We start from the raw sequence: 11,992 nt of genomic DNA, 5'->3' as shown, positions 1-11,992 counted from the left end.
TGTCACACATGCAATGCAAATTTCCTCTGCATCTTTCATCACCTCTCATCACTGTCATACAGCCATCGTTTCACAACAGCCTCTGTGCACAATATTTTATCCTGGTGCGTTGAAATTTCAAAAGCAAACAATCCCTCTCTACAGAGGGATGATGCTGATGGCAGCTAGATGACAAGAAACCTTTGCATGCAGTTGGAGGATAGTTTCAGATGAACTCAAAAGCACTGCATCCAGTTCATGGCTGCATACCCTTCCCCACCCCTCACAGTTTATTCTAACAAACTTCAGATATGTGCTTATATGTTTCCTAAAGTCACAGAATTATTAGACTTTTTTAAAAAATTCAAAAGCTTAGAAGAACACCTTTAAAATATGTCTTTATGATTTAGTAGCACATCAAAGTCACTCATAATAAACAAAAGAAAAGTCCCAAAATCCATTTCTTGGTGGATTCATTTGCAATCGCTCCATGCTTCGGTGGTTAATGTGCTTTACAAATTTCAATGTCTCTTTGTCTCTGTAAACCAGCGCCAAGGAATTATTTTCTGGATAAACCGTTAGGAGCTGAAATGGAAAATAAAACAATAAATAGCACCAATAGTTTGCAAACTTTGTTAAAAATATATACAAAATTGCTTATCTAAGCACTACAAAATCACGATCAGGCCATGTAAACAAATACTGTATGCAATAGTGAAATAATAAATGAACACTAGTCCAAGACTCGCCTTTTTCCAAAGCATAGGGATCGGTCTCTGACTGACATTCTCCTTCATCTGTACCTAGCACACCTTCCTCCTGTGAACCACCCATATAGGGGAACATACCCCAAGTGTCCAGGGTTAAATCGATGTCTGATTGGCCTACTTAACACAAAGATACAAAATTTCAAACTAACCTCTGCCCAGACTGCGTATCATCTACTGTAATCCCTTAGGTCTCTCAAGACAGCTAAGTGGATTCCATGACTTAAGAACATGAGCCAATAGGATGAACTGTATAAGGTCTGATCATTCTGATTTTCTCTCAAACGCCTTCATGGCACATTGGGTCTTTAAAACACTACACATCCCAACATTACTCTCATTAGATGGCCTTTCTTCTTACCTACTCTCTGCACTTTTCAGACTTCACGTTCCCCAAATTCGTTTGTTCACGAAAATGTCAATTAGAGATCTCAATCATATTGAAAGCACATAAAACAGGCTGATAAGACCACTAGGGGGCATGGAGCAAGTTGAGCATGTAGGACCGGAGTTCTGCACATCACCAGCAGAACTGAGGCGCCCCGACCACCCTACACCTCTCCCAAGGAGAAGCACTGAGCCGCTAGTTGACGGAAAAGAGTAAGAGAGGTTGGGTCACCCGCTGCGTCGGGTGCTGGGGAAACCGCTGCAACAGCGAGGAGGTGTGAGGCTCCCAGCGGGCCGTGAGCGCTGGGCTGAGGTGCAAAGCAAGGAACGGCAGGAAAAGAGGGGGAGTCCCGCCGCTCCGGAGTCAGCATTCGCTTGGTGTCCGGGTGGGTAGCCTCGAGGAGAGGCTGGGTAGGCGACAGCGAGAGCCTGCCATAAACTGCTGCTGCATCAGTGAGCCCGGTCCAGCAGGCGGTGAGTTGTGAAAGCATCGCCGTGCATAGGGGCGAACCTGGGCCTGAAGGCGGTAACGTTGGGGAAATACATAAGTGAATGGTGAGCCCGGGGTTAAAGGCGGTGACAAAGCAATACATCGCAAGGAACGACTGGGAAAGCCAGTGACCCCGGCCCAGGCCGCAGGGAAACAAGTAGGAAGATAAAGGTGGGTTCTTGGGGAGAATCCCAGCCCTCCTCCATAGCTGAAAGTGGGCCCAATCGTGTGCCTCGCGGCAAGGGGGACACGCCAACAGTGCTGGAGAGCCCCATAAGGAGGGAGAGCCCAAAGTGCGAGCTGAGGTAGCACGAGTGAGGTGAAGGAGCCAGACGCCGGGGTCCTGTGGGCAGAAGGGCCCGAGCTAGGCTTCTGGTGACAGAGGTGACAGAGGAGCCATGGCGGCAGGTGAACTGGGGACCCTGCAGCAGGATGTGCAGATGATCCTGCTGGAATTGAAAGGGTTCAGAGCAGAGGTGCAGACCTCGAAGGGTGCCATCACGGCGAGGGTCACGAAGGTTGAAGAGAGTGTGGAAGCCTTAAAGCACAATCAAAGGCATGTGGACATAACAGACGTGGGTCTTGAGGTCCGTGTTAAGGAACTTGAGCGCCGGGAGAGTGAACTCTGTAGCAATTTTGATTATGTGAAAAACCGGGAAAGGAGGAACAATCGGCGGATATGGGGTCTCCCAGGCAAGGACGCTGAGTCGCCCAGAGACTTGGAAGTATTATTGTCTGGAGTGCTGAAGAAACTTATGGGCGAGACATTCAACAAGGAAATACGCTTTGACCTGGTCAACCGCGAAGAAGGGGCGAAGGGGCCCAGCTTGGTCATGGCAAAGTGCCACAATTACAGGGACAACAAGGAGGACCCGAGAGGTGGTCGACCTGGAATGGGAAGGGGCCATAGTAAGGATTTACCAAGACTTGTTGAAGCACACGCTGGAATAGAGCAGTAAATGCAGGCCCCTGTCACAATGGTTGCAGGAAGAAGGCATGCGCTACCATTGGAGTTTTCCCTTTGCCCTCTTGTTTGAATATGGGGGAGAGGCACTACGAGCTTAAGCACAGTGAGGAAGCAACACAGCTGCTGACGGAACTAAGAAAGGAGGGGACTTTTCAGGAAAAGGCTGGCCAGCGCAGGTTGCGAGAGGGGTTTAACAGTGCCTTCGCACAGCCTAAGCGTCGCTGCACAGCCTAAACGTTGTCGGAAGGAATCGGTCCGCAGAAAATATAAGAAATTGCAGGCGACCCAAGCTGAAGAAGGGGGCCCGTGACAGAACTGTTGATTGCCTTAGAACGTGATGGGGGAGGGGTTTGTGCGGGTATTGAAGTTGATGATGGGGGGTAGAGGGGCGGGCTTGTCATCACCCTAGTGACTTGGGGATTCCCAGGTGTCTCGGAAGATTGGGGTTTAACACCATGGATGGGTGTTGTTGCCCAAACAAGTAAATGTTTTATTTGAAAATGTTTATATTGCCATTTATAGTATACACCAACAATTTGCTTCTCAATTTGACATCCTTATTACATATGTGTGTGAGATTGTATTAAAACAACAAATAATCATAAAAAAAACAACAAAATAAACGTTCTTCATTACTAGTATTACATTTAGGGTACACATCTTTCTGCTTAAAGAAGTCCTGTTGTGCATGACAACGCCGCTGTCGTCCGGGGCCAGAGGGAGTCTGCCTGGATATCCTCGTTTCAGTAGCCCAGCTCATAGTGATTCTGGGCATCTTAAGTGTGGGAACAATTTGTTCATGGGGGTTTATCGTCCGATGGGTGGAACATCCAGGCCTCATATGCAGGACTCACTTCGTCTCCAGCCCTGGCCACCCCATACCCTTGTTTCTGCATTAGACCAGTGCTGCAGTTCGCTATGCCATCTGGAGTATTGTGAACTGTTAGGCAGAAACCTGTGCAGTTCCCTTGGGGACCACTGCAAAAGATTTAAGACTACAGGTGTTGGCAGTAAACCCACTTGGTAGCAGTCTGTACCACCCAGATTTACCTGGTAGCTGTGGCTGAGCAGTCAGACTTCCCTCAAGAAGAGTTAGGCAGTATGCAAAGTATACACGATCGGCACTCAGATACAATAGCACAAGCAAACACTGACCAGAGCTTTGGTAACAAGCTATATAATTATTTATTTAAAAACACACTTATTGAAACACTCCAGCACTATTATTGTAAATCACTCTAAACACAGTTACTATTATTATATATACATCCCTTATTCCTTATCAGACAAGTCTTAGTTAACACCACTTATTTCCAGACAGAGGTGAGCGCTTAACTATAGATGGCACTCCAATAAGTTAACGAAAAAGGGAGGGGAAAAAGGCAGAATGTAGGAAAATACACCACACTAATACTTAGGAACTCTTAAGCAAGGCAGGAAAGTCAAAAGTTACTTGTGAGCCAAAGTCCATAGGCCGGGCCCACTCTTGGAGAGAGCAGGGCACAAATGCACTCAAGATCGCACAAAGACAACAGGCTTAAAAAGTCTTGCAGAGAGTTCAGAAAGGTATTAGTTAGGGTCAGAAAAGTTTAGCCAGTGTGTCCCAGGCTAACCCAGGGTCGAAAGCCGGGGGCTAAATCTACCCCGTACAGTCGGTTGCAAGGGAAGCCAGGCGGAACACTGTACCTTATGTGGAAAGGATCCTCCAGCGGGGGCAGTCGTTCCTGGCAGCGGGTGCAAGTCACGGCGTCGTCCAGAGGAAGAGAAGATCTCGACGTGGAGGAAAGCTGAAGGTCGTTGCACTGCCAGGGAAGAAACCAGCCGCTGAGTTTTCCGGTAAAAGGTACTACCCTTTGATTCACGATAGTGGTAACACGTGGTATCCCAGTTGCCAGGGTGCTTGGCACAGGCAAGGCGGCCACGAGATGCTCCAGGAAGCGAAAAAGGAAGCAGACTGGTTATCCCCACCAGTCGAAGGAAGAAGACTCTCCGGGCTGGAGATCTCCTCTGTCGTTGGGAAAAGTGGTGAGACGGTTCAGCAGGGCTCCACTGGTGGTGTCGTCGTAGCAGGTCGGCTCAGCTTCTCCCTCGTCGGATTCTTAGGTCCTGTGGCAACTTCTAAAGTTCCAGTCCCCAATGCCCTGCTTTTATGCAGAAAACCCCCATTCACTCAGCCTAGCTGTCACTCAAACATGCTAAGTGGTGAGCCGGCCGGCTCCCCACTTGGGCCAATCAGGACGGAGTGCAACTTGAGTTGCCTAGGCAACTCAGTGCAGGGTGCCTAAATCCCCCTCCACCCCTCCTAAGTACCCCAGACAGAGTGGCACCACTTTGGAGGGCTTCTGTGGAGAAGCCCGCCAAAAAGTGGAACAAAGGGCTCAACTTGGGTTGGAGTCACAGAAGCGAACACAAATGCCATTTTAGAACCGAGTTCTGGCAAAAAATACCAACCGGAGAATTAATATTAAATAAATAAACCGGCGGTATGTTTGAGGCTATAGGAATTAAATAATTAAAGTTGGTAGCCTCGAACAATGGGAAATCCCATAGGGATATATTCGCGGTCCAATATAAAAAGTAGTATCCACTGCCACCAGCCAAAACTCGATCAGGGGGGACGGAGACGTGCCCCCTCGACTAACAGACCCCGGGGCAATCGAATTGCCCCGGCCAGTACATCCACAATATGATGGTTTGTACTGGTTCTGTTCAGAATTTGAGACTAGTAAAGTCAATGGTGACTTTACATGCCCTGGGAGACAGTAGTCAGTCTATACTGGGGGGTCACTATGACACCCCTGTGTTACTGCACTGAGGGTGCTGTGTAACACACATCACAAAAACACATGAAGCCCTATGGAGTAAAAGACCCCATAGCCCATAAAACACATCTAGAATCAAAGAGACACACTCAAATCATGTCCAAGAGTGAGGGTAAAAGAGTCTCACTCTTGGCAGGAGAAAAAAAATAAACCCCAGAAATCCAGCAAAGCTGCTGGGGGACTCACTAGGTTAGGAAATTCAGCCTAAACAGAGAATTCTCCCTAACATGAACCCCCAGTTTTTTTCCACGCCATTGCAATAGACCTTTTGGCCAGCACACACGCCATATCCATGAATCTGATTATATGCCTGAATTTGCTGATTCTTGGGTAGGCCCCCAGAAGACATTCTTTAGGTGTCCATTCGTATCTAGCCACACCAGCTTTTCTGCAAGCTTGATCTATTTTGGACCAGAATTCCTGCACCTTCAGACACTCCCAGAACATGTGCATCATTCCCGCTCCTTCCGACCCGCACCAAGGGCAACATGGATTTTACGTTTTTATTGAATGTGGCTATCCTGTTCAGAGTCATGTCGGTCCTGCACAGTACATTTAGCTGGATTAATCTAAATCGGGCATTCCTTGACACTTCCCGGGGGTACGCTAGGATCCTCTCCCACTCCTTCTCCGTAATGACAGCCCCCAGGTCTGCTTCCCACCATTGCTTTAGCTTATTGCTCTTGGGGTTGAGTCTATCTGCCAGTAGGTTGTAGAGCCTGGACTCTTGGGTATTGGGTGAATAGGGGTGTTCGCGTCCTGTCAGTTTTAGGGCACTGTCCCAAACCCTCCTACCTAATAGCACAATCATTGGAGTGTTGCTCAGGCATTTCAGTGAGACTCAAAGGGTTTCTTTTAGGTGCACGGGTGTTACTAGTTGCTTTATCAGTTTCGTTTCTGGGGTAGCTTCAGCCAAAAGTCATTTGTCCACGAAGCTGAGTTGTGCTGCTAAATAGCATCTCTCCAGGTTGGGTAGTTGGACCCCGCCCTCCTTACACAGTAGTGTTAGTGTGATCAGAGATAGACTATGTCTAGCGGTGCCCGAAGTTATTCTCGCAGTAGCTTTTCTAGTAGCCGAAAAAAGGAGGCTGGAACATAACAGTGAACATTTTGGAAAAAGTATAGAAACCGTGGTAAGAATCATCTTGATGATGGCGACCCTGCCCATTACTGATAGCGGGAGCTTGGACCAAAACCTCATGGACTTCCTGAGTCCTTGCACTGCCAATACAGTGTTTCCTCTGTGTGTTAGTTCATGCGTGTGCCAGATATTCACCCCAAGGTACCTGAACGAGTGTAGCTGCCACTGAATCCCAACCTTTGGGAGTTCTCCCTACGGCTTTTTCGCTAGCCACGCTAGTGGGAATATGCAAGACTTTTCCCTGCTAGAGGAGATACCCGACACCCTTGCGTAGTTCCCCAGCAGTTCTAGGATCGTTGGTACATTAAGGTGGGGGTCCCACAGATATAGCAATACATCATCTGCACATAGGGACACGACATGGTGCACCCCGCCCACTCTAATACCTGCGTCAAATAATTGTTTCCTGAGGTTTATTGCTATAGGCTCTAATCCCACTATATAGAGCATTGGTTACAACGGGCAACCTTGTCTGGTGCCTCTTTGGATGTCCCATGGTGCTGACACTGTTCTTCCTGTCTTTACCCTCGCCACCAGTGTTTCATAGAGTATCTTAATCCACCCAATGAAGTATTCACCTAGCCCAAACTTCCTCAAGACGGCTATCAGCCATTCCTAGTATATGGAATCAAACGCCTTTATGGCATCTAGGGATACTACAACATATTGTTCCTGTGAGTCTGATGTTTGCGCAATAATGTATTGCAGCTGACGTAAGTTTATTGCTGTGTTCATGCCTGGTATGAACCCGGTTTTATCCTCATGTACTATGGTCCCTATAACCTTCGACAACCATTTGGCCAGTATGGTCGTCAGTATTTGAATGTCATAGTTCAACATTGCTAGCGGCCTATACGAGCCGTACTCATCTGTGGGTTTCCTGGGTTTGGGTATCGGGACCACTAATGTCTCCCTCATGCTCCTCGGTACCTTTGTTTCATATGCCTCTTTAAAGACCTCATGTAGGACCGGGGATAGTTTGGCGCAGTATGCTTTTTAGAACTGGGGGGGGTGGGGGGAGGGTGGGGAGTGTAACCCATCACTCCCAGGGGTCTTGCAGGTGGTTAGCTACTTGATCGCGTCGCTTATACCGTCAGCCGATAGTTCCCCATCTAGCATTTCCCGTTGTCCGTTATCTAAGGAGGGTAGGCCAATTTCGTCTAATGTGTCCAGGATTTCATCCTGGGGTATTAGCGTGTCGTGACGATACAATTGGGAGTAAAATTCGCAAAAAACATTGTTAATCGACAATTGTGCTATGTGCACTGAGCCAGATTCATCTTTTAGTTCTTGAACAAATGTCTAGGATTCTCCCTTTTGCACAGCTATGACAGTAACCTGCTGGGTTTGTCCCCTTCCGTGTGTGCCCTGGTGGTCTTTGCAATGTAGTAACATTTTGTCAGTCTAGCTCAGGCGTTCTGGCAATCGTATCTTGCTGCCACCAGCTCTAATTCCACCTCTCTAGTTTTACGGACGGAGGCCTCCATCAGCCTGATCTTCCTCTCGTCTGCTTCCAATTTGCTTCTCAGCAACTATCTGATGCCCCCAGCGCTAGCAATGACCTCCCCCTAACCACAACTTTCAATGCTTCCCAAATTGTGTCCCAACCCTTCACGCTGCCTATGTTGTTATCTTTGTACTCCTCTATTCTAGTCCGAAGGCGCCATCAGTCAGTGCGTCTGCGGAGATACGCCATAGTGGTATGGGCGGGCTAGGGACACGCATCTTCCACTCCATAGTAGCAGTGAATGATCGGATATCTACCTGCCTAGATATAGTGCCGGCTCTAGGGGTAGGTGTGTTCTATCTATTAGTAGGTAGTCTATCCTGGTATATAGCCCATGAGGGGACGAGAAATAAGATTACTCCCTGTTCTCTGGGTGAGGCTCCCTCCATACCTCTGCCAAATGCAGGTTCCCTATCACTTCATTGAGCGATGACGAGATCACGCTCGCCCCCAGTGCCGGGGGGTTAGATCTGTCAAGGGCAAGGTTGCGTACACAATTAAAATCTCCCCCCCAGATAAAGAGGCAGTCTCAGTAGGGAACTAACTTCGTGCTCAGTTTGGACAGGTACGCTGAGGTTCCGCAGTAAGGGAGGTAGGAGTTAACTATACAGACCTCTAGTTGTTCGATGCTTACTCTAAGTATCAGGTATCTCCCCTCTACGTCTACCTCCTTAGTTAGTAGTCGGAACGGCACTGTGACACTAAGCCACATGTACACTCCATGTGCGCAGAGTATGACACTCCATAGCCCTGTCTGCCTCAGCGTTCCGTTATTTTGCTATTGTTATCAGTAGTGAGGTGAGTTTCCTGTAGAAGAGCAATGGAGATTAGTTTCCTTTTTGAGAAGGATTTGATCCTATTCCTGCGCATATAGGTGCCCATCCCTCTGACATTCCATATCAGCACTTTTATGTCAAACGCCATTGCTGGGTAACGTAACCCAGTCCCCCCTACGACCCACTCTTTGCCTCCAGCTACTTATCCCCCCTTTCACGCCACTCTCTGCCCCTTACGTTTCCCCATTCAAGTGTGTTATTCCCCATTTTATCAGTTGAAGTGAAGACCATAGAACAGTTTAACCAACAAGAAACCAAAATATTACATGCCTGTTCCTGTGAAGAGTTCAAAGCATTAAAAACAACAAACCAAACAAGAACCAAATAACTACGCTAAGCAGCTGTGTTCCAACTGCAGCGCTCAAGCGCCCCCGCACTTTCTTGACCCATCCGGGCCTTTATGTGGGAGCTGTGTGGTGTCGGCAACAGGCCAACACCTAACGGTTCGTGGGGTGGGTCCTTCGTCCCGGGTCGAGGGTCCTGGTCACACCCCCGCCGAACATGAAAAACTTGGTTGCAGTAGCAATAAATGTATAATGCTTTATCGTGGAACTGCTGGAGGCCCATTGGCTACCATGTTTACTCTGCTCCCCACCCCCCCGTTGGGCCAGGTGTCTCTCAAGTGACTGCTTCTTCACCCTTGTCTAAGTTGTTGTGTTCCATCCACATTGTGGCCGCCGCTGGTGTTTCAAGAAAGACGGGTAGTCCCTTGTAGATCACTGAGTCTAGATGGGTACATGAACATGTATTTGAGGTTTAGTTGTCTAAGTCTTACTTTAATTGGTATGAAGGAGTTTCTTGAGCGTTGGACTGTGGGCGTATAACCCGGGTATATGGCTATGCTGGAGTTGTCACGCCGAATCTCCCCACCTACTCTAGAGTATTTCAGGATAACCTCCCTGTCTCAGAAGTTCAGAATCATTGGGCGGGGGTGTGAGCCCGGCGGCGGCCTTTATTGTAATGATCTGTGGGCCCTCTCCACCACAAAGCTTTGTGAGAGGTTACCCGCCCCAACTTCCTGCAATATTAGGTTCTCCACAAAATCCGTGGGGTTCGAGCCTTCCATCACCTTCGGGATTCCTAACAAGCGCTCTTTATTTCGCTGGGTGCGTCCCTCAGCGTCTTATGCTCGGGCTTCTAGTGCCGTGTTTTTCCTTTCCAGTTCCGATACTCTCTTCTCAAGGTCCCTGGTGGTTTCCCTCGTTTCTTTCAGTTCCGTCTCCATAGTTGTGACTCTTTCAGTGAGGTTGCGGACATCCTGTCGCATCAGCAGCATATCAGCTTTAACCTCCTCAATTTTGGTGTCAATAAATGATTTTGGTGTGCGCTAGTCCCAGTTCCTCGTGCCTCTCTTGCTTGTTGTGCCACCCTACGTCGCCCTCAGCCTACTAATGGTGTTGCGGCTGTTGTTATTATGGAGCGCTCACAACACTCGCTATGTCCCCATTTAAGAGTGCACTTACGTCTGCTGGGAGAGGAGGGGGCTGCATTGTACCGTGCCCTGCTTAGCCCAAAAGCTTTCTGTTTCAAGTTTGGGCCCCAGTCAGGAGTGTATGTCGTTCTGTCCCCCCTCTCCTTTATAGTATCAGCACACTCAGTGTCACATACCTTGTGTCTCCTTTTGCATTATTCCTCAGGAGCTCCACCAGCATAGGTGCATTATCAGTTTCTCCTCGCACTGACGTGTTACCAAACGAGTTAAGTAGAGTTTACCAGTTGGCAGGGGGGAACTGTTACATGCATCACTCAGTTGCAGCTGCGGTCTGGAGTTGTCTTCATCATGGGGGAGTTACGGAAGATTCAACTTTAGCCCGCAATGGTTAATTGAAAGGTGGCCACACGATGTAAAGGGATTGACTTCCCAAATAAGTGGTCACTGACGGCAGGGTTGTTTCGAAAAGATCCAGTTAGAGGTTCTCTTCTTACAGGCCCACTACAGGCAAGGGGCAGAATGGGCATGGAGGGGGACAAACATTGGGCACGCATACTGGGCCTCACATAGAGCTAGCAAGAAGGAGGGTGTGGGTATTGTCCTGGCGCCCTCTGTGCGATTGACAGAGGTGCAGGTGAAGAAGGGCTTTGAAGGGTGCATTGTGGCGATTAAGGGTCGTTTGAATGGGACGATGGTCATGCTGGCGTCCCTGTATGCCCCCAACATGCACCCACTGGCCTTCCTCAGAAAAGTGTTTTTGGTATTGGAAGGGTGTGGTGAGGGGGCAACATTGGTGGGAGGTGATTTCAATGCCATCATAGACCCGGCGGTAGACTTGTGGTCAGCTCGGGGGGAATCGAGTTAAACCACAGGGGAGGGAACATAGGGTGTTTGCACAGCTCCTTCAGGGACATTTTTGGGAAGACGTGTGGAGGTCTAAATACCCTCAAGTGGGTGGTTATACTTTCTTCTCACGCCCACACCAAACCTACATGAGAATTGACCTTTTGTTGGTCCCCAGGGAACAGGTGGCCATGGTAGAGTTGCCGAAAGTGGAAACAGTGACCTGGTTGGATCATGAAATGATAGTAGTGGATTGGTGGGTGGAGGAAGGACGGCGGGGGACCCCAAGGTGGAGGTGTAACAACGGCCTCCTCAGAGACACAGTCTTCCGAGAACACTTAAAAAAAAAAGATTGGACACTACTTTAAACCAATGCCACGGGGAGGTGCATTGGAAGGTGGTATGGGAGGCAGCCAAGGCAATGTTCCGGGGCCTCATCAAAAAGGAAGGCACCTGGAAGAAATGAGAGAGGGTTGATTGAGGTGAGGTTGCGAGAGGACCCAAGGGGGATGCGGGCACAGATCACTCAACCAGGGATTAGACAGGGAGTGATTGTTGAACGGGAAGAGAGATAAGAGACAGGAGTTGCACTCAGTGTTGATTTGAGAAGTGCTGAAAAAATGATGCTACGCCAAACAGAAGTATTATGAAAAGGGTCCCGAAGTTCTGGAAGCCATAGCACACCTTAAGCCGGGTAAGACGCCAGGGGAGGACGGTTATACCTCTGCCTTTTACAAACAATTTCAGGAACTGCAAGCAGGCACCATGGTGAGTCTTTTTAACTCGATTGGGGGGTCTGGCTGATGTCCCCGCTCTCCTTC

At 48.7% G+C, this 11,992-nt stretch overlaps 1 protein-coding gene across 1 annotated transcript in view; it reads right to left on the bottom strand.

The window, feature by feature from the left end:
* Window positions 1-361: 361 nt before the first annotated feature.
* OGFOD1 (2-oxoglutarate and iron dependent oxygenase domain containing 1) overlaps window positions 362-11,992 on the bottom strand; it is a 574,156-nt gene continuing 562,525 nt past the window's right edge. The window contains exon 13 of the mRNA XM_069640278.1: window positions 362-564. Within this exon, the coding sequence (XP_069496379.1) occupies window positions 403-564 (162 nt within the window). The 3' untranslated portion in view covers window positions 362-402. The remainder of the gene's footprint in view (window positions 565-11,992) is intronic.

This window comes from Ambystoma mexicanum, chromosome 1q (assembly GCF_040938575.1).
Source record: "Ambystoma mexicanum isolate Mex_15411 chromosome 1q, UKY_AmexF1_1, whole genome shotgun sequence".
NCBI lineage: Eukaryota > Metazoa > Chordata > Amphibia > Caudata > Ambystomatidae > Ambystoma > Ambystoma mexicanum.
This window is presented reverse-complemented; position numbering and strand designations above follow the sequence as displayed.